Source organism: Psilocybe cubensis, chromosome 2, assembly GCF_017499595.1.
Source record: "Psilocybe cubensis strain MGC-MH-2018 chromosome 2, whole genome shotgun sequence".
Lineage (NCBI taxonomy): Eukaryota > Fungi > Basidiomycota > Agaricomycetes > Agaricales > Agrocybaceae > Psilocybe > Psilocybe cubensis.
Genome location: NC_063000.1, coordinates 1,416,913 through 1,440,830, shown reverse-complemented (window position 1 = coordinate 1,440,830; position 23,918 = coordinate 1,416,913). Strand labels below are relative to the sequence as shown.

Sequence of the window (23,918 nt, the reverse complement as noted above, 5' to 3'; positions counted from 1 at the left end):
TAAATCCCCCGGACGTCGACGGTGCGGTGGGTAGGGGAGATGAACGCATTCGTCAGGCTTCCAACCCGCCTAGAATTCCTATCACGTATTGGTGGGACTTCGACTTCGATTTCTGTTCCTTGCTGTGGCAATGTGACATATATGGGAACCGGTGCTAAGAGAAGAACATGATGGTGGAACAAATCCAGAGGGCTGACATGTATTGATATGAAGATGAGGAAACAGACGGCGATGGTGGCATACATAAGCATAAAAAAGAGGTATGTACTCGGAAGAGGGTATGATGTTTTGTAGGGTCATAAAATGATGTTACAAAAGTTTGATTTTCAAAGTTCCCAACAGGCTGACAAAAAAAAAGACGGATGGACAGGAAGAACGAAAAGATAAGCCTTGGCGTTGGCGTCTGGATAAACAATTCGTGACAAGGTCGTGAATGGAAGCCAGTAAGATGCGGAACGGAAAACGAGTTAAACAAAGACGGTGGACCCTGCCACTGAAGCTATCGATTGAAAAATATTTCCCTAGAAGCTTTGGCGGCAATGGGATGGCGGGCTCTCTCGTCGTTGTGAACCCCAGGTATTTCGCCGCTCCTGGAAAGGTGATGCCAAAATATCACGTCACCTGGCTTCAAGGATGGGGGTGGTTGGCTGGGGACCTCCTTGTGATCCGCGGGAAAAAAGGTAGGACTGGCAAGCGGGGGCGGGCTGGCGGACGAAAAAGAGTCAAAGTCGTCCGAGGGAGATCGAGGGGACAATGGGTAATAATGGGTTGTCACAGGGATGATAGGAGGTGGGGAACGTAAGCTGGCCGGCGGTAGATAAAAACGTGAATAATCCTTGGGGAAAATAAAATAAACATTGGTACAGTAAGACAACGGACAGAGACGTACAGGAGTCGCGTCGAGGTCTGGAGATTGGTGCCTTGAATCTGAATGCGCGTAAGCAGGGGTTGCAAACTCCAAAGGAGGGGTTGGGAGATAGTCGGAACGGAAAACCGGCGGAGAGACGGCGCGCGGGTGAGAAGACGAATGGCCGTAATATGGACTGGGACTAAATGGAGGAGAGGGATAAGAAGCGTGATGAGGGGTTGGCATTGCTGGAGGAGGGGGCGGTATGAACATTGGAGGGTCAAACGGGACGACGCCTGGCTCGCCCTGAACATAGTGGCGCTCCGTGCCTACGACCTCGTTTGAGTGAAAGACAAAACGATGGCCATTGGTTGCACGGTTAGTCGCGCCAATGGAGTAAGTACAACGAGTACACTGAGGAGAAACAGACGGATTAGGAGAAGAAACAGGACAGAGAAAAACGCATACAGGGACGACGATCATGTAGCCGACGGTCGATCCGCAGGTATGGCAACAAAGACTCTGTGTGAGACATTCACATGTGCGCGAGGGGGACGCGGAAGGCTTGTGAGCAGCGAGGGGGCGAAGGGCCTCTGTGCTGGAGCTATACGGCGAGCACCCTGTTGGCTGGGCGTCGGAAGAAAAAAGAGACACGTTTGGACGAAGGAGAAGAACGGCCTGGAGTCGGATGAGAAAAGTATTAGACAGAAAGAGAAAACTTGCCTTCATTCCGCGGTTTGTGAGGAAGGAACTGCAGGACTTGCAGTCGAGAATCCATACCTTGTGGGCGATGGGGGCGGGGACGGTGTAGGGCGGGTAAGGATTCTGGGGGAAGAGATGGAGTTGGTTTGGGAGATAGGAGAAGGAGGGCGGCTCAGCGTCTGCCATGGCGGCTGCTCCTCTCTCAGTTATCACCTCTGCCACTTTATACATATCTACTTGTCCAGATCGAGATCCATCCTCCAATTCCCCGATTCGGCCATTCTACTACTCCCAAAAGGGGTTGTCGCGTGCGCGAGACCTTGCCAGGGACCCGCTGACAAACATTTTGCTTCAATGTCTTCCACCAACAACTTTGCTCTCCTCACCCGCGCTCACTCCCTCGTCGCACAAAAGAAACGTGCAAAGCGCGACCAGCTCAAGGAGGTCATCTTCGACGATGCTGCTCGCAGGTACATCCTTCTTTCCTCTCGTCTGCCATCTACTTACTCTTCTCCAGGGAATTTCTTACCGGCTTCCACAAGCGAAAGCTTGCAAAGGCCGAGGCGGCTCGTGCAAAGGCCAAAGAGCGAGAGAAGCAGGAGAGGTTGGAGTCTCGTCGCGAGGTATGTCTGTCTTGCTTTTCCACACGCTCCATTCTTACTCGCTTCATACCAGCAACGGCAAGCATTGCGCGAACAGGCCGCCCAGAATGCAGCCCAGGTAGAAAAGGCATACGGCGGTGTAGTTGGTCCGTCTTTTTTGCTCTCTTTCTGCAGTGCTATTTGGCTCATGTTCTGCCAGAGGACGAGGAGTGGACTGGCATCAGCGTTTCAGATCAGGACGGCAAAGAGCATGCCGATGAGTACGAGGACGAAGAAGTGTTGGCGACTGTAACAGTCGTTGAAGATTTTGATCCTGATACCATTATCCATGGGCCTGCCAAATCCGACGTTCCAATTCCTTCATCAAAACCAATTCCCTCTCAAGCAAAATCGTCAAGACTACCGCCTGCCAAAGAATCTCCCCATGCCCCATCAAAGAAAAAATCAAAGCCCAGGGAGAAAAAAATCCGGTACGAGACTAAAGATGCCCGGCGCAGAGAGCAGATAAAGCAGCGGAGGAGGAGAACGGAGAAAGCAGAACTCGCTGGAGGAAAGGCATCACGTAAATCAAAAACTCCAGGCGGCAAACGACACACCTCCAAGCGCTAATGCTCTGTGGACCGGGCGGGTCTTTAACGGGACCTGTCACCGACGTTCATTACCTTTCTGATTTTCGGACGGGAAACGCAGAGGGGAAAGCAGTGTGGTATATTCGGTTCACCTTCTTTATTTTTGCCTATCCCCATCACTATTGCGCGGGATGCGACTTGCTACTGTAACCGGAAAAGTGCATGGCTCCCAGCGTTTTCCAGGCATTGGACACACTGTATATTTATCACTCACCCATGTTTTCGCTTGATCATCTTTTCATCTGGAAGAATCATCATTTGCAGTTGCGTCAATCCTCCACGTTCCGAGTCCTACCTTGTTCCCTTTCCCAGAGGGTATACAAGTCTAGGATTCATCACTGTGCGAAAACTTTCTACCCCTCGTCTCCATGGATTGGACAGCTGAGCCTGGCCCTCAGTCTACAATGATATGTTGTGTTAAATATGCACACTATTCATTAGTTCTTTTGACAAGCCCCGAGCTGGTGCGAAATCGAAGCCGTCAAGGTTTTTAGTTAGATAGTCCGGTGGGTAATGGTAAATGCATGTCATGCTATAACTTTAAGGTTGGCGTTATGCACTCGGGCCAAGTCGTTCCATTGCGAACAACAATTTGACGACTCTTTTCTCCAAGGAGTATAGGTATTTGTTGAGCGACAAACGCGAAATACATACATACCAAACACTGATAAATTTCCTATGAAATACCATCTGGTGGCGTTATTCCGAGCCCACTACAGGACCCATTCCTTCATCTACCCTTACGGTGCTAAGTGCGATTTGTAAAATAACTCTTACCACATATAACAAACCTATAATCATGTGTGCTACTCATCCGTCATCTTTCAGCGACGAGCTTGCCTCAACTGCGCCTCGATTCTCACTGTTATCAATTTCGTTGGCTCGAATTTCAATCTTCGTGACTTCTGTTAGCTTCTAATATGGCTGTGCTCGTCAAGAGGTATACCCTTGAACTATGTATGGAGCCTTGGACCTGAGGCTGACCGAGCCTCCCTTCCCCGGCGTCCTTTCGCATTTATTTCATAATGCGGACCAATGATCAAAGTTACCGCTTCAGATGCCGAAGCCTAAATGGTGATCTAAACGCGAATCGCGATTTTCATGGCCCTGAACGAACAAGAAAAAGAAAAGCGACAATGCGTACCGACGCCTACCAAGCGCCTGCCCATCACTTCATCATACGTACTGGATTTTCCTTTGGAATGGGTGCACATCGTAAAGCTGGCGAGCCTCGCGGGGCGGCGGGCGCCCGGGGCGCAAGAAGGTAGCGTACCCTCCGCCCCCGAAGATCCTCCTTCCTCAAAGATCCCCGTGCTCACGAAAGCGCATAATTCAATGGGTTTGAGAAGAACGAGGATTTGAATTAAGAATCCCCCCCTGGCCACGGTGGTGAATGCTAGAAGGAGGAAAGCGCTGTACAGGGAAGCGTTTGCATATGCCTTGGAGGAGTTGGCCGCTGATATATGTGGAATAGCCTTTCCGAATATGTACGTCTGGAATTCAAGTTGGCCATGACAGTGGCGCCGAACGGAGATGAGGCCTTCGCGGGTTTAGGATGACCTGCGTTATGCTTTTCGTAAAAGGCTAGAGACGACTTGAAGCCACTATGGATTTCAACTGCGATCTTACTCCTACCTCTTTCAGTCATCAGGTCGAACAGAATTGGCGAAGATCCCGGTTTTCACAATTCGATTCGGAGGCGAGCGCTCCTTGACAAAGGATGTAGCGTTGTGCATAGGGGGGAAAGCATTCGGGATTGTGGATTGTGAACAAGTTAGCTGGTGAGTGGTTACTCGAAAACTTTGGATCTTGGCGCTCGGATAAAATTGCTATATGAGCATCTCTCATGGGCCATATTCATGCATCCCAGAAATGTGAAAATGCCCATACTCTGCTAAGCAAACCACACCATGGTACCAGGTGGAGGTATTTATCGCCAATTAGCAGCTCAGTCGTGAGCTCAAGTGCCTTTCGACGCCGACGCCGTAAATGTTATTTTGCTGCGCCGGTAAGTGCTCATTCATATTGAAGCACAGTACCTTTCGACGCCGTACAAGGTGCTGAGAGATAACCCGACAACCCTGGCCAAGGATATCGAATGTACGTGATTATTTCAGGCAACGTGGTTTTTGACGCACGTATGTGTCGGGTTACCATGCATTGGCGGAAATACGACCCTAGAATCGAATCCAAATCTGTGATGTCCACTCCGACTCTCGTCCTTGGACGATTCGTGATGGTTCTTGTAGACTCACCTACTCCCTAGCAGGAGCGCTTAAATATGTTCAAATTTATTTCCAAGAGCTGGGAAGCGAACAAAGCTTGTTATTTGCGTATTAAGCTTTGAAGTTTACTTTCTGGAGGCAGCTGAGCCGCCAAGTGCATTATTTTGAGCATCTGTCACTATAGAGGTGATAGGTGGGAGGTATACGCGAAGCCCCACTGCTGTCGGGCCTGACTGAAAAATGTATGCACATAAGTACTTTTCAGGAAATGTTCTAGCTCTCGGGGCATAATCAGCTTACTAGACTCTGCTGAATATGTAGAGGACCCGCCGCGGTCAATGAAGGAGGCTTTTCGCGACAGAGTCCATAAAAGTGATCGTCATTATTGGTTTCCAAAAATAGAATCCCGTGCACCCCTAAATCACGCGTGGACGCGACTGAAGGCAAATTCTTCCATCACGCATCTTTCTTTCTTACACTGATAATCTACCATTGTGCCACTCACATTTGCGCTGTAAAGACTCGAGCAACATAGTAAGTGACATCTTTTGTACGCCAAAGCACTGACCCACGATCTACATTATAATGATCAGATACCTTTTCTCGTCATTTTTACACCTCGTTGCATTGTATGCCACAATGGAGGGTGAAGTTGTACCTGACTGTGAGCTTCTTTATGCATCCTCCCTGGAGAAATTTTGTTACTGAGACGCGCCAATAGATGTTATGACAGATGCTACTGCCAATAAAGATGTAATAGTAGAGACTATCGCGTCGTCGTCGACGATTGGCGATGGTGCCACAACGAGTGGCACATCCACGATACACGATGAAAACTCGAAAGACGTTACGATGGTCGATGAATCGGAAGATCCAAGCAACTTCAGGTCCCCCGAACGGTTCCTGCAGGACATAATCATTTCCCGTGCCCCAGAGGATGTCCGATCGCGTTATCGTCCAACGGACCCTGCCACCCCTGACCAGATTGAAGAGTACCGTCAGAAGGTCCTCAACCATCCCAGAACCAAGCACCGCCTCGTCTTCCAGCAGTGGCCGCGAGACCCTCAGGGTCCTGTTATCACTCACGACAACAGTGCCATGGGGAAGGTGGCAGGAAATGGCCTACAAATATGGGGAGAGACTCTCTTCGATTTCTTCAGCGTGTCCAGAGTGCCAGGTGTTACTGGCTTGGTGACCTTTACGAGCGGAAGCAAAATGGTAAACTGGGTTAATCAACATAAAGAAACTTTCGCACAAGACTTGGTGGAGCAGCAGAAATCAGAAGCAGAACCTACCACCGTCGAACCATGCGATATAGGCAAATTGATTCAGAAGAACGAGACAATGCATATTAATGCCAAGTGGTCGCTCCAGAAATCGTGGTCCAAGGATAAGGAAAAGGATCGCTATGAACTTCCCCAACCTGTATGTTCCATCGTTTTTTCCTTCAATAATACATTTGTTGAATAATACACACACGCAGTGGCCACCCGCCTCCCCTTTCGACCCAAGTGCATACCCTAGCCCGTGGCCTATTCCGCCCTTTTCTCAACAGCACATGACGCGTATCCCGACTTTACAGCAGTACATTCCGCAGTGCCTTCTCCCCGAGAGACTTGTCGTTCATGATCCTTGGAAGTTGCTAGCCGCCAAAGTGGTTGAAGTAGACAGGGATAGCGAAGACTTTAGGGCCGAGAAACTCGTCAAATGGAACGAGAAAGAAGACATTACGCATATATATAGGCTACAACATTCGGAAACTAACCATATCCGCAGAATGAAGGATATGGAGAAGCTGGAGAGCGAATACGAAGAGAGATGCAGAGTCTACGACGATTTTATAGCTGATCCTCATTCCAGAAATAAGCTGCCTGACGGTTTCATGATTAACGAGGTTCAAGATACTTCCGTAGACGAACCAGGGCCTATTAAGCCGCCTATTTACGTCGTCTTTCCTCTCCGACCGATACGCGAACAACCCGAAGAAGCGCATCTATACATTGCCCCAGCTGGCACGATCGGTGAAGGGAATCACTCCTTCGTATACAAGACTGAATTAGAACTCCCTCGTAACTTCTTGGTGAATGAGGATCTTTGTCAAGAATGTGTCCTCGAAGACATGGAAAGCATCCTTCGTGAACAAGATGGACCAAACGGCGAAAGGCGCGATCCTAAGTGGGATGAAAAAAGCGGAAGATTGGTTCTGAAGACAACAGAAGTGTTGCCTGCAGTGGCTAAGATGGAAGACCCAATTGATGGGAAGATGGCGCCGTACATAATCAAACCTGGGAAATACGAGGAGCGCCTCGAATACGAAGGCCCGTTCCGCGTAATTCAAAGTCGAGTGCAGTTCCCAGACCTCTCAAAAGGACCGTACTGTGCCCACATTCGCGGTCATGAAAGAGCAATTCACCCACTGACTTCGAAGGTGTATGTCGCCGCTAAATTGTCGAAACAAGGCGACGCCCACCTAGCCAACGAGGCCGAGAACTATCAGAGATTCCCTCATCATTTCTTTGAACATTGGACTGGGTACAATATTGTGAGGCCCATGCATGATCCAGTTCCTGTGGAAGCCTTGGTCCCACAGTTTTATGGCTACTACGTCGTCGAAACTAAGTCGCCAAAGCTGTCAGAACCTGAAGGTGAAGATGAAACAGAAAGTAGTGCATACCTCAGTCCTTTGCTTCTGCTTGAAGATTGCGGGCAACCGATTGTCCCTAGAAACCTTTCAGTCGATGACATGTGAGGGTTTTCGATTTTATAGTTTATTCACTATTGTAACTAATGACTGTGTGTTCAGAAACCAATCTGGGTCGTTGATCTATCGTCTCCACGAGGAGGGTTGGCTTCATGGCTCGGTAGCAAGACGAAACATCTTGCGACAGCCCGGTCCTCTGAGTGCATGGCCATCCGAGAGAGCTGCGAACGCTGCGAAGAGAGATGGTCTAGGAGAGAAATGGAGCTTTAGATTGATTGATTTTGGACGAAGCAAGTTGTCCGAGATCGAGGACGAACATTTAACGAGACCCCAGATTCTAGAACGTGGTCATATCACAGCGTGGATCGGGGGCTGGGCAACGGAGGAGATTGGCTATATATGATAGGTGTCAATGCAAAGCTTGTATAGTAAATTGAACCTTTAAAGTTGTACAATATCGTCGCCAATTGCACAGACCTTGACCATATGTATCAAATTACATTCCTGTAAACGCCCGCTCCCTTGCGCAACATACCCGACATACCCTCTGTCTCTTGAACTTGGCTACAGGCTGAGCCTCTCGGGGTCTTTCCTGGTTTACATCCATCCAAAGTCACGTTAGCAGATGTCCAGGGAGTCGTGTCAGGTTACGTCTTGTGCGCATCGCACAATTTGAAAAGGATTTGAAAGAGATTTCTTCATTCTGGTACTCAAGCATTTCTCAAGTGACAGGAGCAAAGCAGGTAGAAGCAGGTGGGCAGTTCGAAGCTGACCAAAAGGTTCCGGCCGGCAAGGCAAGTAAACCGGACCCCCTTTTGCTATTAATATCATTCGGTTCTTGCTCAATGAGCAATCAAGGAGTCCCACCTTCCAAGTCCCCACTTTCCTTCCCGCCTCGCCTACTCATATAGCATGGATAACACTAAAGCCAGGACCTTGAAGAATACTCAAGAGCAGAACACTGTAGCAGCCGCACGCATCAAGCAAATTCAAAGCCAACTCGACACTGCACCACGAACAGGAAAACTAAAGGATAAGGTGTGCATTATCACAGGAGTCGGATCACTGTTGGGTATTGGGTGGGTCTCTTGTGTCTAGCATGCGAGGGAGTCATTGACATGTTGAGCCTTAGTCGTGCTGCAGCTTTGACTTTCGCTCATGAAGGTGGGCCTACATTTCGATCTGGAGGAAGAGCCCGTCGTACTCACAAAGTTTTACAGGAGCAAGGCACCTCTATCTCCTGGATTTTGATCCTACCAATCTGCCTGACTTAAAGTCTACTATTGAAAAGAAGTACCCTGACGTTAAGGTAGGAAGGATTTGTCTACCCCATGGTGCCGTGCTCATTGTATTGTCAATGACTAGGTTACAACTCTGCAAGCCGATGCCGCCGACGAGAAGGCTATATCAGGCCTCTGTGAGCAGGCTCTCCGTGAAGAAGGGAGACTCGACGTCTTCTTTGCCAATGTAAGCTTGCCAATTTCCAAAGCTAGAGGCGTCTTAGACGTAATTCGGCATTAGGCTGGCTGGGCCTCCAAGGATTCCTTACAAGATACATCAGTGGAAACCTATATGAAAAGTATGCGCATCAACGCGCTCTCGTGAGTGCATTAGACAGTTCCCTATGTTTTTTATGCTGACCATTGTACGTTCTAGATGTTTCCTTGCTGTAAAGTATGGGTCAGCTGCCATGCAGAAAACTAACGCGTCAAGAGGAAAGCATGCCAGTAGGGGTAGTATAATTATGACTGCTTCTAGTAAGCAAAGATATCCCTCGAACTTTATTTTCACTAACACACTCTGTATAGCTGCTGGGCTTAGATCTGGAGCTGGTTCCGTTGATTGTGAGTTGGTCGATTTCTTCACTACTATTGCATCACTGAGATGTCACTTTGTTATAGATAGCGCAAGCAAAGCTGCGTGAGTTCGAAGAGCGGCCTCCAAAGAACACTTTTTGATATTTTGATAGCGTAAATTCAATGGCCAAAAATTCGGCCTGCCAATTACAAAGGACTGATATCCGGGTGAACTCTATCTGTCCAGGACTTATTGAAACTGGCATGACAGATTTCGTTTTTGAATTTGCTCGTCAGCGTGGTACAACTGGCAAAATCGGGCAGTTGAATCCTTTGGGGCGATATGGTGTTGCACAAGGTATTCATTATGTTGGAGTATACTTGCAAACAAATTTAATCTAATTTCATATTTTGTAGAAATTGCAAATGCTGCCCTCTTTCTAGCGTCTGGTGAGTAGCATTAAAATGGGAATAACTTGCCTGTAATCTGATTGCTCGGGTTTCCTTCAGATGACTCTAGTTATGTCAATGGCCAGAACATTGCTGTCGACGGAGGCCTTTCTTCATCACATCCAGTCGTACCCGGGCGATGGTCCTAGGTATCCCGTTGATCGTCATTATTTTTATGCGGACAACAAAGCAAAATCTAGTCAATGCATCATGGGCGTCGTTACTTGTGTCATTGGCTCCAATAATGCCTAGCGTTTGTTTAATTGCGATCCGCTTGTTCAATCCAATTTTGTTGTCTATTTTTTCTTTGTCGATCGACATCAAGGTTAGCCAACCAATCTCCAACTGTAGGTCACTCTTGAGACTAGCTCTTTCGACGAAACGCTGGTTGATTTGCCTTTCATCGAATCCTGCACTGTGTTTCCCTTTGCAGCAGTCACAATCAACATTAAAATGAAATATACAAGACAGCGAAACTGAAGCTAAATGGTAAAAACTATTGGCGTCGACATATACACTGCACTTAACATATTCCCTCCTTCCTGTGTGAACGACCGAATGATTTACAATGATCGCAAATTAGAGTGGTTTGCGTCCTATGTCCTCCGAGTGAAAGTTAATGGAACTCGGACAGGCCTTGAAAATGTTTTCAGCGGCCTACGGTGTGGCGATTCATGGATTACTTACGTTAAAGTCAGCATGTTGCTCGTTCTAAAAACTCTCTCCTTGCATTGTTCGATGGTCTCCCCAGCAAACTGTGGCTCTTGTTTGATACTGATCTTGTAGCGGGACACCAACATCGTCAGAACTGCTATCCCTTCCGTCTCAAAGAACCTGAAAGAGTCGTGTTAGACAAACTAGCTTCTTGGAGAGGCTGCGAGTATCTACCTTCTTCCCAGGCATGCACGAGCACCTTACAATGGGAATACTAATCAGTAGAACAAATACATGCATTGAAAATAGATTACCTGCACTGAAAGGGAGGAAAGCGTCACGATTCCAGTCTGACTTCAAGAATCGCGAAGGTTTGAATGATGTAGGGTCATCCCAGTAGCGAGCTGTAAATAAAGTGTTCCAGAATATTGAAGTGAAGGCAGGTTGAAGATAGCATACGATTAAAGTGAAGGCCAGGTGTGTTTATAGCTACACGAGTTCCTTTGGCGATAGGGAAGGATCGTTTTTCGCCGTGAACATTGCCCACAGTAAGTACAGTGTCTTCGCCAGCCACTTTGGGAATATTGACAACCTGCTTTTTCGTTAGCGATTACAATGTCTAGATATCTAAAAAGACCCTACAGGTGGGAAAAGGCGGAGGGTCTCATAAAAGACACTAAACCAGATCTTCAGATACACTGTTATGCGTTAAGAGATTTCCAAAACTTACGCCATAGAGTAAGTCAATCGTGGCATATCTTCATACGACTGCAAGAAGTTAAACACCAAAACGAAAGGGCTGGTCAGAGGTGGCAACTAACCGGATTTTGACCGTTTAACAAAATGGATTTGATATGTTGGTATAGCTTTTCTTGTTCATCTTCGTGGAAGGCAAGAAGTGCAAAAGTGAAGCAAAGGGTGTGGGCGGTAGTCTATGAGTTTGAATTAGCATGGCTCAGGTCTTGTAGAAGATTTGTTTATACTTCGTGTCCCGCAATAAGATAGATAAAAATGTTGCCTTCAATCAGATTGGCATCAACAATTCAATCCCATACAACCGGATCGAACATCGCTGCTTACCCCTTAATTCACTTTCCGTCAATCGAACCTCTTCGCCATCGTCGGAGTTGGCTTCTAACAAGCTGGAAAACAAGTCATAGCGCTCTACTTTCTCTGATAATTGTCGCTCTTTAATCATTTCTGATATGTAAAGCTGTCCGTTGTTCAGAGCATGACACTCAACTGAAACAAGAAACACTCACACTTAATTCATCAAAAGCAATTTGCACGTTTCGCATCCTAGCAGTGCCATATCTTAATATTGTGCCCGAAAAAAAGAATTTGAAAAAGATATCGGTAGACGCAATATGCAGGGACTGTTTAAACGTCATGCTATGGCCATTCGGTATTTCATCGTCGTCAAACCACGAACTTCTTTTTCCAAATCCTTGAAACGTACATTGAGTGACAGATAAAGACAAGATTGGATGGTTTTACCTGCAGCACTGATAACAGCGAGTGCAATCTTAAAGGTGATGGCAATATATCAGGTAAGTTTGTGTAAAGATGTCTTCCAAACACCCACTGGAAGCGTAATGTCAACGCAATGATCAAGAGAAATGATGTCTTTATCTTTCCAGACGTCGTTGAACAGAGAGTTCACTATCAGTATAGTTTCATCCCAAACCAATTTGTTGTTACGCTAAGTCAATGTTAGAATTGGTGGCCAATATGTTGGTATATAAAGAACTGGCGCACATCAGAAAATGCTGGAGCAGATATTTTCCTGTATTTCTTCCACTCCTCCCCTTCGGATGCGACAATGTTGCGTCCAAAGAAAGTCAAAACCTTATATTGAAATACAGGTTTTGGAAAGCGAGCTCTGGAAGAAGTCATTTCCTAAAAACTCATCAATATTCCGCCGCAACATCATCAAATTGATTTACTTTGATGGCATCCGCATCAGCTACGGTAAGAGTGATCAATGGCTCTGGAAAGGCAGACACCTGGTGACACAAAATCAGTAATGGGTTGGTAGGCTGTGTCGGAAAAGGCCTACCACCGAGTTTATGTCCCATTCTTGGAAAGCTTGAAGAATATTTTTGAGCACCAGCGTGACGAGACGCACGGAAGAAAGGCAACTCACTATCATGTTTGTCCTCAAAGAAGTGGTTGCCTCCAGGTGTAATCCCGCGTATTTTCCCCAATAGAGAAACTAAACTGTGCTGGGAGAATGCGACACGGTAGCCTGAAAGATGACTGGAAGACGGCCATGTCAGTGGCAGCTTGTATTTTTTTCACGAAAAAGGCACACCCAATAGAGCGAAGTGCACTCCAAAATTTCACCAAGGAGTTAATGACATAGAGTGCAATACAACTGAAGAGTATCGATCCCAGAGTTCCAAGCATGATGCTGACGGTTTAAGTGAAGGAGATGGGTTGATATCTTCGCGACTGGTGTATGTTACATATTGGGTGTCCGTGGGACAATTCCATGATGGACAGGTGTGGGAGAGAGAACGCCCTTAGACAGCCCAAGAGTCAAAAAAAGTCTTCGAAATCGAAGTCTGCGTCAAGTTGTGTTTGCCATGATCGCCGAGTTAACCGCCACTCAATGGCGTTCTTATTGCATCCGCCGCGCATGGCCCGACGCGTCAATTTGTTTAGTCACGTGTCCGACGCGCTTTGACGCGTCGCCGTATGTCCAATTGACAAATCGAGGCTCTAACGTACCTCCGACTCAGACGAATCGATGCGCAAAAATGTATAGCTTTCAAGAAATTGCCTCCATTGCTGTTGGTTTCTACAATGATAATATTAATGCAACCAGACGCAGAGGTTCGAATTAACAATAATATATTACGATTTCCATGATGTAGTAATGATTATTGTCACCGTAGTTGTGCAAAAGGATGAAGACGACAGTGAGACCCCAAATGGGTGGTATACATTGCATACATTGACCATAAAAGCACCACTAAGTAGTGTATTACTCTAAAAGATTGACAGGAGCAAAAAGGTGCGGTTCTTTGACTATATCCGTCGCGTGAAAGTAAGAGGAACACGGATAGGACTGAAATGGGCTTCAGACATGGGAAGAAAGAAAACGTGGAGAATACTTACGTCACAGTAAGCCCTGCACGACATGAAAGCACTCGAGCTTTGCGTTGTTCAAAGGACTCGGAAGCGAACTGAGGTTCTTCTTTGATAGCTATCTTGTAATGCGAGACGAGCATGGTTAATATGGCTATGCCTTCGGTTTCGAAGAATCTGATTCATAATGGTTAAGATGCTTAACGAAGAATGTAAGCGATTAGTTACACTCACTTTCTGCCAATGCAAGCGCGTGCACCTGAATTGCATCAGCTTGACCAGTATAACAAACTTTAATTGAGGACATACCACTACTAAAAGGTATGAATGCATCGCGCGGCCAGTCACCCAGAAAACGTGATGGTTTAAATGAGTCTGGATCATGCCAGTATCTCGCTGTTTAAAGTGTAATTTAGTATTGTGTTGGAAACCTTAATTGATTAAAAGGACTTACGGTTGTAATGTAATCCAACAGTGGATAACGTGAGGTCGGCCCCTTTGGGAATAGGAATTGTCGTCTGTTCGCCTTTTTTGTTACCAACAGTAATAGTTGTATCTTCTGCTGCCTCTTTGGGAATACCGGTGACCTGAAGGACATTAGAACACTGGGATAAAGACTAGTTTAATGAACTGATAACAAACAGGAGGGAACATCCTCAAAGTCTCATAGAACACGCTGTATATAGAGTCAAAACATTGTAAAACGAAGATACTAATCAAGACCTACGCCATAGAGTAAGTCAACAAAGGCATATCTTCATATGTCTGTTGACAAGAAATTTAAGCAGATGTTGTGCTAAGGGGTACTCAAGAATAGATACCGGGCTTTGACCGTTTGGAAGGATGGAACGTATATGTTCGACCAATTTTTCCTGTTCGTCGGGATATAACGCCAACAGAGCAAATGTGAAGCATAGCGTGTGTGCTGTAGTCTATTGAACTGAAGGTAAACGTTTTCATTAGGAAGATGCGGCATATACGCTTACCTCATGTCCTGCGACCAAGAATATATATATATTACCTTGTTGTAAGGGCACAAGCAGAGCAAATGATCAAACACATCGGGTTATCAATTAAATGAAGGACACTTACCAATAAGCTCGCTTTCTGTTAATGTCGATGCGTCTAACGTGTGGTCATTTGCTGCCAGAAGGCTGCTGAATAAGTCGTGACGCTCAGCCTTTTCAGCCTTTTGTCGGTCTCTAATCATTTCGACCATGTAAGACTGTCCAAATGAATTTGATTAAGATAATCACAATAAAATTTCAGAAACACAATTTGAACGTACTCTCAATTCCTCGAAGGCTAACCTGGCTCTTCTTAATCGCTTAGTGAGACCCATCGCCCAGTCGGGCAGAATGATTTTAAGGAAGATCTCAACAGTGACCACGTGAAGAGCGTCTTTGAAGGTCATTGAATGTCCAGGAGGAATAACTGCATCTTCTTTCCATGAAATGCTTCTTCCGAAACCTAAATGTCGATGCATACTGAAACTAATGATGAGATGGTTGAAAGGAAATTACCTGCTGCACCTATAACAAACAGCGCAATCTAAAACCGTCGATGAATAACAGAGGTGCGGACTAGGTTGAGAAATATTTGTTACAGGAAGTGTGATGTCCACACAATGGTCAACCTCTATTACATCGCGTTTACCCCATACGTCATTGAAAAGCCCTTCTACAATTTTGATACTAGAGTCCCAGACAAGCTTGTTGTTGCGCTGAGATTTGCGTTAGATGAATATCATTCTTTCAGGAGGTAAAGTCTGACATCTGAAAAAGCCGGTGCCGATATTTTCCTGTATTTCTTCCACTCCTCGCCCTCTGAAGCTACGATGTTTTTGCCGTAGAATGAAAGGGTTTTGTAGTGATGGACTGGTTTAGGAAATCTCGCACGAGATAACGTTATTTCCTGTAAACCATTTGTTCAATATTTCATAACAACATTCACACTGTGCATTTGACCTTGATAGCGGCTGCATCTGCAAGTACAACCATAGTCCGAGTGTTTGGCCAAAGGGATATCTACCGAGCAGAACATGACATAAATGCGACGCAGGGTTCAAGACATTGATTATTGACTAACGGAGGTATAGGCATCCCAGCCCACATAGTCGAAATCTAATTATGGCGTTGCATTTTAGTACTTCTTTTGTAAAATAACCCGAAAGAAGACTAACAAGTGTGCTTCGCATTAAACAACGAATTTTGTCCGTCCGATATGCCTCTAATCTTCGGGACAAAATTATTAAAGAGAGGGTTTAGAATCAGCCGTTTGCCTGGAAAGTTGCTGTAGTATGCAAGAGATTATCAATCGGCAATGTCACTGTTTAGAATAGAAGACAAACTGGACTGATTGACCAGCTTTCCAGAGGTTCAACAACTTTCTGCAGACATAGACAGCGACAAAAGAAAAAACAAGCAAATGGGTCCCATGCATGGGTCGATAGTGTGTCGAGGGCCGAAAACAGTGGTCTAACATTACATGCTTAAAGTCGTGCTTTTATATGGTAATTGTGAGAGGGAAACCAATGTCTAGCGCGTGGTCAAGTAATCCCGATTTGGCAAGATTCTCGCAGCGAATCGATCTTCACTGATGACATATGCTAACAACATACCCAGAACGACTGAGAACGACCTGAAATAAACTTGCGTAGTACTATATTTATGGATAGGCTATTAGCCTCAAGGCAAGTCAAATATACGACCAAGATTCTGCGCCTTGAAGGGGACACAAAAGTCGAGTCAGCTTCGAGCAGCTGAGACTATTTATCACTTACAAGGGCTAACACATGACTACAATTCTTGAGTCCTAAGATCACAGGCGGGAAAATGGAGTCGTGTTATTAGTAAAAGGATTTAGTCAGCGGGCCAACGGTAGAACTTAATGAGCGGCTACGGAACAATGCAATCGAACGAAGAATCCTATTCCCCGATACAAAATTACATGGGTATGAGATTCAGCAAAAAATATGTATATGATGATACTTTTGAAGCAATATATTACTTGATTTCGAGGAGCTTGACCTCTGTTGGTTGTTCTGTAAGTGAGATGAGAAGAAGTGCAGAGCAGAATAAGACCAACCGAAGATGAGTGTAGAGTTTGCTGGGATAACATCTTGTTTCTTCGAACCGTAGCCCATGGCGGGAGGGATGGTTAAAATGCGCTCTCCTCCTACCTGCATTCCAACGATACCCTCATCCCAACCTATAAGAATGAATACAAAATAGATATAGAGGAGAAAATAATCTAACCTTTAATGACTTCGCCTTTTCCAAGATGGAACGTGAACTGAAGTACCGTGAATAATTGTATTTTAAAGTGACTTAAGATATGGACTTACAGGCTTGCCACTGACGTTCTTGTCGAACTCTTTTCCATTTGTCAACTTGCCAACGTAGCGCATGCGAACGGTATTTCCCTTCTTCGCCATAGGGCCGGTTCCGACTTTTGCATCCTGTATGACAACGCCTCCTGCGATAGTTTTCTTAGCGAATTTTTCTTTTTTCTCCTTCACCTCCGTAGGTTTCTCGTCCTTTTTCTCCTTTTTCTCCTTTTGTTTTTTCTCCTTCTTTTCCTCCTTTGGGGCTTCAGCCTCAACAGCTTTTCCTCCTTCAGCCTTCAGCTTTTTGCTTGCCTTCTTGGAGGCTTCAGGCTCCTTGGCGTCCGAATCACGAGGGCGCTTGGAAGCTTTGACAGGCTCCTCAACAACTTCTTCGAATCGGCTGCTCGGGCACATAAGTATCAGCTAGCAAAATAGTAAGGGACATTTACCTAGCATCACTCTCAAGGTCCTCGAGATCATCTGGGTGCATCTCAACATCGGAGCTGACGTCGCGCAAATCATACCCCTCCTCGTCTGAGAAATCTTCATCGTCAGACGGTTCTTCATCGTCACCAAGTTGCCCTAAATATATGTCAAAAAACAATATTGAACATACAGAGTGGACATACTGATGTAGTTGCCAGTAAGGTAGACAGTGCTTTATAAAACATTTTTATAAGCTCGTGAAAAGTCATCATAACGAATTAACTCACTTCTTTCCTGTGGCTTGGAAAGTGTAGACCCCCTCACTGTCCAGAGTCAAGTTGATATTCGCTTGCTCTACCTAGACAGCAAAACTAGTTGGTTCCTTTCGTTGGACCAGAATCAATGAACATACCTTTCCGGGAATCAAGGAGCACAAAACGGTGGTAGTGGTGTCGCTAGGCTTCTCCTCCTCCTCATCCTCATCATCGCTTTCAAAAGATGTATTGAGGGTGTCGAAGGTAAGTTTTACAACAGTTCTGGTCTCTTCAGCAATTTCTTCGCCGAAAGCGGCGTTCGTGATCTGAACATTGGCAGGAGTTTGGAAGGTTTTTTCTTTTCCTCCTTCGAGGGTCAAGTGCCTGCAGTATAATAAGTAGCAGGTAGGTATCGACACGTAACGACGTACCATAAACCAAGAACAACAGACATTGCGGTATGAGAATGAGTGGGCTTTGAACTGTGCTTTTAAGATTTTTTTTCTTTCAACCAAGTGTGCGCGTTTGGTAACGGGAAATGCCGAAACTCCGCTTCCTGATCACAAGTGCCGTCACTGGTACTGCAAAGGGGAAGTACCTAAACCCCTCTGCCATGGTGAGCATAATCGCCAGTCTATAGAGCCACAGAATAACACCGATTTCAGTCGAACGTTTTAAGACCATATCTTGCCGCGGTTAGATCAACTCTAACAGCTGCTCTAACCTTGGAGAACTTTGGCTCGCAGGTAACGCATTTCTACCTTAATACCAGCGAACCGTTGTAATCAGCTCCTATTGTCAGGTTGTGGAACGACACAATAAACCGGAAGTCGAATCCGCGTATGATTTTGGAATTACTCCCTAGCATGTTGATCTGACTTACAAACACCTTAGGTCCTCTAAGGAAGTCCTCCTCAACCCCCTTACAATATCGCGAAATGAAAACGAACGCGTCCTGATTGAGCCTTCAGTCAACTCGATAAGATTAAGCATCAAGATCAAACAGGCGGATGAAATTGAACGAATTTTATGCAACAAATTTACCCGTTTCATGATGCAGAGAGCTGAGAGCTTCATTGTGCTGCGGCGGAAACCAGTAGCGGTGCGTGGTATACCTTTACTCTGCATGTTCGTTTGTTCATGCTCAAAGTGGTTTAGGGTTATGACATCTCATTCTTGATAACCAATACACATACGGAGACCATGCTTAAACACAAAATTGTCGATTTCATCATTCAGTATGTTCCATCTGCGAGCTCAATGTTTTTAAAGTTAACGTCATTTTTAGATTCATGGAGGAGGTCGATAAGGAAATCAGCGAGATGAAACTAAGTCTGAATGCCAGAGCGCGTATTGTTGCTGAATCGTACCTGACAGCGGTAAGTATCCCTTACACTCATATCAACTTTATTGTCTCATCGTCTTTCCAGATTCAAGGATAACTAGATACCATATACGATCTTATATCATCATATGGGGACGCCTTGACATGTCAAGTGTATACAATACTGTACATTAGCCTGGCAAAAAAGAGGCTCAAGGTCTTTCAATTTTCGGAACTTCCGCAATGATTGGATTACTTGCTCTTTGCAATAGTGCATTTGTACCACACTCCAGGTATTTTAAGCAGCGTCCATGTTGTTCGGTTTAGAAATTCCTTTTAAACGCTCTTCGAGGCGGGATTTAATGTGATTTCTCCACTCCCACTCCAGGATGGCATATCCTTTTACGTCGACAAAATTACCGGAAGGATATTTCCAGACCTCTCTCCTCTCTGCTTCTAATCGCGCACCAGCAATCTTTTCGAACCAAGAACGCATTGCCAAATTGTCGGCTGCTGTCTCGAATGTTACTCGATGCAAATTCCTGACTTCGAATATATATTGCAGTATAGTGTAGAAAACTTCTGTCGCGAGATTTTTGCCGTGTAGATCTGGCATGATGAGCATTCCGACTTCACAGGATTCATTGCCCTCGTCGAGATTAAAATAACCAGTCATGCCTGCAAATCGAGTCAAACCATTCTCGGTGAAGTGGACATGGAAATCCATGATGCGTTTATCTTCAGCTCGAGTTTCGCGTCGATTGCCGGCCTCTTCTGCGGTCATGTGTTCAGGCAAAAACTGCAAAAATTGGCGTGTTGTTGGATGCGTTCGGCATATGGAAACAATTTCATCATCACTGGCAGTAGGTGGAACGAGTCTAATCCTTTTCCATGGAGATTGCAAAGTTACTGTGTGCTGAGGCATTGTTTTGAGAAGAAGTGGTTATCGAAGTCTATCGGTAGTGGTGGTAGCTTGTAAGAATGGGAATTTAAATAATCCGAGGATTCCGGTCTATCGCATCAACTTGTAATATAACGCAAATACACAGAGAGCGACAGTGTAGTCATGTCAATAGTCTTACTACGCGATGTGGTTTATTTTCTTTATATTGTGGGATACAGTATAACATGCTATTAATACTTATACTAACGAAGGCTTTAATATACATTGCAGTGTGCAAATTAGTATGATAGGCCTTGTGCGCTCTACACCGAGTCGTCAGTTGCAATTTATGATTTAGACAGGACGGCTACTGTAAGGTGTTGTCATTAAACGTTTTTAGCATAGGCAAACTCAATGCGACAAGGATGGCTGAATTTGACTGGCTCTCAGACCGAAGAGCTCTACAAGATCTGAATCGATGGAAAACTCAACACCCTCCTTCTACGAAATAACAGAATAAAGTCACCTTGCAATCTAGCTTCTCTTTGTTGCCTTTGGGTTTCGGTCCGCTTGATGCCAGAGAATGCCTAGGAATAAAATAAGCGTTTACCGAGAATTAATGAAAACGAATATGATCTAGCTCACCTGCTGAATGAGTGCCTTCTTTTTTTCCTGAATTTCCAGAACTTTAGATTCGACCGTATTCTCCGCAATGAGCTGATAGACATGGACAGGTTTGGTCTGGCCAATGCGATTGACCCTGTCCACTGCTTGACTTTCAATACCCTCCTGTAGAAAGTTGAAATCTCGTAAGAATGAGAATTGAAAAGACAGACTACGTTCATATTACCTGCCACCACCTACAATAACATTAGGGAGGCGAGTTGAGATTTCAACACCAGAGTTAGGCCGAAAACAAGACTTACGGGTCCATCCTGGTGTTGATGTAAGTATAGGGTAAAAGTAGCAAACAATGTAACAACAAAACTCACAGATACACATTGTTAGCCACTACTCAAAGCAAAGAATGTGTTATCACCATGCATGCATAATCAACACAGTAAACCAGCGTACCAGTCAAGTTCAGACCAAGAGCACCCTGATTATAATTGTTAGTCAGAAAACACAGCAGGGACAAAGCGACATACCGCTTTCAAGGACAAAAGCATAACGCGGGGATTTTCCTCTTGTTCCAAAGGTGAGGTAAATTCTTTTGCCTTCTGCTTGCCTTTACCCTTTGACTTCTTCGAAATTTGGACGTCCTCCATATCGTCCGACTCATCAGATGCGACGTCGTTATCACTCACAATAAACTCGCTATCATCGCCATCTTGGTCTACGCAATTGGCTTCAGCAACTTTAGTAGAAGTAGCAGCACGTCGTGGGCGATGCTCAGGTATCGGGGCTTCAGGAACTAGTGGCTCCTCTACAACAGGGACTGAGAACCTCGCAATCGCTTCTTGTCGTCTCTTCGCTGACATTTGACCATCAAATCGGACGTAAGGAATTCTGAAATATATATAAAGGAAATGAAAATTGGATAATTGCGGAAAAAGTTATTCTTACCCATGTTCTTCGAGCGTTTCGGCGATCTGCAGTGACTTGAGACAAATAGTTTTGGGAACAAATACATCACTCCTCACCTTGTCCAAAAAGGAAGTAAATTGAGAGAAGACGAGTGACTTTTCCGTAGCCGGTGTAAGTTGGAGAAGATGAACAAGTTGTTCAGTTTTGGCAGAGGATCCTGCGCGGATGCCTTCTGGTTCCTCAGAAACCTTGGTAGGTTTTTGAGTCAGATCCGTGGGTGGTAAAGGCTCATGTAAGTCGGCCATTGTCAGAAAACGACGGTCCTATCAAAGAAAAATCAGGAAATAAACATAAAATCGAACAATAAACCACCAACCATAGGACATTTGGGATCTCGAGAAATAATTTCAGTGATACTATTGAGCAAAAATCGTTGGCGATTGTATCATATTTTGGGAAGACCTGGCGTACCAAGCGAGGCAGAACATGTGCGCGCAAGTAGTTATGCGAGCATCATTTGGAAGAACTCCGAAGCAGATGGGACATTCTTCACTGTTTTCAATGGCTTCCACTAGGAGTTGTTGGAGCTTGAACTTCTCTTCAGGCGTGATGGCCATGGCATGTTGCGTGGGATATTCGCTGGTATCAGCAGCTCTAAGTTGCTCTAGATAATTTGCCGGGACGAGACCAGGGTGTAGAGCGATTTGTCGCATACGAGTCAGCATACTCAGAACAGTATGTTGAACCTGCCAAAGAAATTAGTACCTAGAACAACTTGCGGGTCAGGGTTTGAAAAACGTACTCCGGCGTTCATTCCTGCCCTTAATGCATTTTCGAGGCGTTGCTTCGAAATTTCTTCGACTTCATCGTATAGTTCCTACATGCATGTTTAAATTTGTACTAGTTTGAATAATTTCTGGATGCTCACTCTTGCTTCTTTACTGAGTGCAACAGGGACCTTGATCATTTCCACCTATCGATAGAAATAAGCAGGTGCCATAAATACAATAGTTTGTCGTACCGGTGGAAGTTCTATGATTGTTTTTCCTGTGCTATCTTGCATCTGTATAATATTAACATGACGAAATAATAGTATGTTGCGATAATGAGACCCACTTCTTTTGTACGACGTATGCAGATGTGAGTCATTAATGCCTATTATATATACCAAGAACAAGATTTTCGTTACACGGTCTGAGGCGGGGGTATACATAAAACGTACTCGGAGGAGTTCGACCCCAGAGGGTTCTCCGTTTTTGAGTGGCCTGAGAAGGAGGCGCTTGTAGAAGTCTTCATTGTCCAAAGGCCGGCAAATACGCAAGAAAGACATGATAGATCCAAGATCCTGCGATAAGTATTGTGAGATTGGGATATATTACGACGGGGTAAATGTATTACTCTTGGAGAGTTGATCTAAACAAAGGAACCAGCAAAGGGTCAGTCAATAACGAGGCGATGTACTAGAACCGTAACGTACAATTGGCGTACCAGTCAGCACCCAACGTCTGGATACATGAAGCGCAACGACTGCCTGAGCCATTTTAGTCTTTGGGTTGCGAATATTATGCCCTTCGTCCAAAATAGCCCTCTATTATCTGTTCAGTAAGCAACTCTTGAAAGGAAAAGGTTCACAAGCCTTCCAAGGAACTTCAAATAAAGTTGATTCTGTCTTCCTCTTCTTCTTCATAGGACCATTGGCGTTGGTATTATTTTCAAATTCTCCCGCAACTGTCTGGTACGTTGTGATTACCACATCGTACTTTTGCAACTCAGCAGGGCTTATTCCTCTATTTGCACCATAATAGGTGCAAACGGAGAGGGCACCAGGACTGCAGTGATCTGCTATTTGTTTTTCCCAGTTGGACAATACAGATAAAGGAGAAACTGATAGAGGCGTGTCAGTGTGTGATTGTTATCTAAATGGGTATTCTTACCTATCAAAGTGGTTTTGGAAAACCCGTCATCTTTCTCTTTTTTTGTAGCGAGGACCAAAGATAACATTGTAAGTGTTTTACCCTATACATGTGCAAATTAGTCCACTCCAAGTGTCTGTGGAATGTTGACTTACCAAGCCCTAGAAAAAAAATCATCAGAAGGGAAGATGAAAGAAGAGAAAAAACTAAACCATTGCATCTGCACATAATGCGCCTCTACCAAGAACTGGAGGTTCAGTCTGTGGTGTTTTGGTGGCAACTGAAAGGAGCTTTCAGTTGAGTGAGCGTAGCATCAAGCAGCGGATACGTACTGTTGTAGTAGTAGGTCTGCATCACGGGCAAGGTTCAGTATTAGTTAAATATAAGTAGAAGAATTGACCGGACTTGATTCCCCCTTTTCCTTAGCTGCCAGAACTGAACCGGTTTGTCCTTTTCAGTTTTGGGAAGAACAGGGTTTTCATGGGCAATACACCATTGAAGTGCTTGAAGCTTGAAAAAAAAGAGAGCGAGAGTTTTAATATCGCGATGCCGACGAAGGAAATT

At 45.1% G+C, this 23,918-nt stretch overlaps 9 protein-coding genes across 9 annotated transcripts; 4 read left to right on the top strand and 5 right to left on the bottom strand.

Moving 5' to 3' along the window:
- Positions 1–499: 499 nt before the first annotated feature.
- Positions 500–1,735, bottom strand: JR316_0001961 (Protein FAM72A; the record flags this gene model as incomplete). The annotated part of the gene is made up of 4 exons (XM_047887757.1): positions 500–835; positions 890–1,261; positions 1,316–1,525; positions 1,571–1,735. 4 exons carry the CDS (start codon positions 1,733–1,735, stop codon positions 500–502), a joined length of 1,083 nt encoding a protein of 360 aa, XP_047752680.1.
- A 168-nt stretch (positions 1,736–1,903) lies between these two features.
- On the top strand, positions 1,904–2,760 carry JR316_0001960 (Ribosomal RNA-processing protein 17; the record flags this gene model as incomplete). The annotated part of the gene is made up of 4 exons (XM_047887756.1): positions 1,904–2,019; positions 2,067–2,172; positions 2,225–2,297; positions 2,351–2,760. 4 exons carry the CDS (start codon positions 1,904–1,906, stop codon positions 2,758–2,760), a joined length of 705 nt encoding a protein of 234 aa, XP_047752679.1.
- A 2,971-nt stretch (positions 2,761–5,731) lies between these two features.
- On the top strand, positions 5,732–8,109 carry JR316_0001959 (uncharacterized protein; the record flags this gene model as incomplete). Its single annotated transcript, XM_047887755.1, has 3 exons — positions 5,732–6,430; positions 6,489–7,750; positions 7,809–8,109. The coding sequence occupies 3 exons, from the start codon at positions 5,732–5,734 to the stop codon at positions 8,107–8,109; spliced, it is 2,262 nt and encodes a 753-aa protein (XP_047752678.1).
- A 509-nt stretch (positions 8,110–8,618) lies between these two features.
- JR316_0001958 (Levodione reductase) lies at positions 8,619–9,960 on the top strand (the record flags this gene model as incomplete). The annotated part of the gene is made up of 10 exons (XM_047887754.1): positions 8,619–8,785; positions 8,839–8,870; positions 8,927–9,015; positions 9,072–9,173; positions 9,228–9,307; positions 9,363–9,463; positions 9,515–9,550; positions 9,608–9,626; positions 9,676–9,860; positions 9,920–9,960. 10 exons carry the CDS (start codon positions 8,619–8,621, stop codon positions 9,958–9,960), a joined length of 852 nt encoding a protein of 283 aa, XP_047752677.1.
- A 588-nt stretch (positions 9,961–10,548) lies between these two features.
- On the bottom strand, positions 10,549–13,015 carry JR316_0001957 (Cytochrome P450 monooxygenase 124; the record flags this gene model as incomplete). The annotated part of the gene is made up of 18 exons (XM_047887753.1): positions 10,549–10,588; positions 10,640–10,786; positions 10,841–10,865; positions 10,921–11,010; positions 11,066–11,198; positions 11,249–11,282; positions 11,337–11,374; positions 11,428–11,538; positions 11,590–11,624; positions 11,687–11,819; positions 11,869–12,053; positions 12,104–12,131; positions 12,192–12,308; positions 12,365–12,505; positions 12,553–12,612; positions 12,666–12,694; positions 12,753–12,865; positions 12,921–13,015. 18 exons carry the CDS (start codon positions 13,013–13,015, stop codon positions 10,549–10,551), a joined length of 1,554 nt encoding a protein of 517 aa, XP_047752676.1.
- Positions 13,016–13,639: 624 nt separating this feature from the next.
- JR316_0001956 (Cytochrome P450 monooxygenase 124) lies at positions 13,640–16,141 on the bottom strand (the record flags this gene model as incomplete). The annotated part of the gene is made up of 18 exons (XM_047887752.1): positions 13,640–13,679; positions 13,730–13,876; positions 13,934–13,958; positions 14,009–14,095; positions 14,154–14,286; positions 14,342–14,375; positions 14,427–14,464; positions 14,521–14,631; positions 14,686–14,720; positions 14,792–14,924; positions 14,988–15,169; positions 15,223–15,250; positions 15,306–15,422; positions 15,473–15,613; positions 15,667–15,726; positions 15,788–15,822; positions 15,882–15,991; positions 16,050–16,141. 18 exons carry the CDS (start codon positions 16,139–16,141, stop codon positions 13,640–13,642), a joined length of 1,548 nt encoding a protein of 515 aa, XP_047752675.1.
- A 563-nt stretch (positions 16,142–16,704) lies between these two features.
- On the bottom strand, positions 16,705–18,161 carry JR316_0001955 (FK506-binding protein 4; the record flags this gene model as incomplete). Its single annotated transcript, XM_047887751.1, has 9 exons — positions 16,705–16,730; positions 16,787–16,909; positions 16,957–16,993; positions 17,046–17,427; positions 17,477–17,609; positions 17,657–17,685; positions 17,741–17,811; positions 17,866–18,091; positions 18,139–18,161. The coding sequence occupies 9 exons, from the start codon at positions 18,159–18,161 to the stop codon at positions 16,705–16,707; spliced, it is 1,050 nt and encodes a 349-aa protein (XP_047752674.1).
- Positions 18,162–18,245: 84 nt separating this feature from the next.
- Positions 18,246–19,149, top strand: JR316_0001954 (Actin- protein 2/3 complex subunit 4; the record flags this gene model as incomplete). The annotated part of the gene is made up of 7 exons (XM_047887750.1): positions 18,246–18,323; positions 18,373–18,453; positions 18,510–18,547; positions 18,602–18,809; positions 18,866–18,945; positions 18,996–19,086; positions 19,138–19,149. The coding sequence occupies 7 exons, from the start codon at positions 18,246–18,248 to the stop codon at positions 19,147–19,149; spliced, it is 588 nt and encodes a 195-aa protein (XP_047752673.1).
- Positions 19,150–19,329: 180 nt separating this feature from the next.
- On the bottom strand, positions 19,330–19,956 carry JR316_0001953 (putative N-acetyltransferase YnaD; the record flags this gene model as incomplete). The annotated part of the gene is made up of 1 exon (XM_047887749.1): positions 19,330–19,956. One exon carries the CDS (start codon positions 19,954–19,956, stop codon positions 19,330–19,332), a length of 627 nt encoding a protein of 208 aa, XP_047752672.1.
- Positions 19,957–23,918: the final 3,962 nt, after the last annotated feature.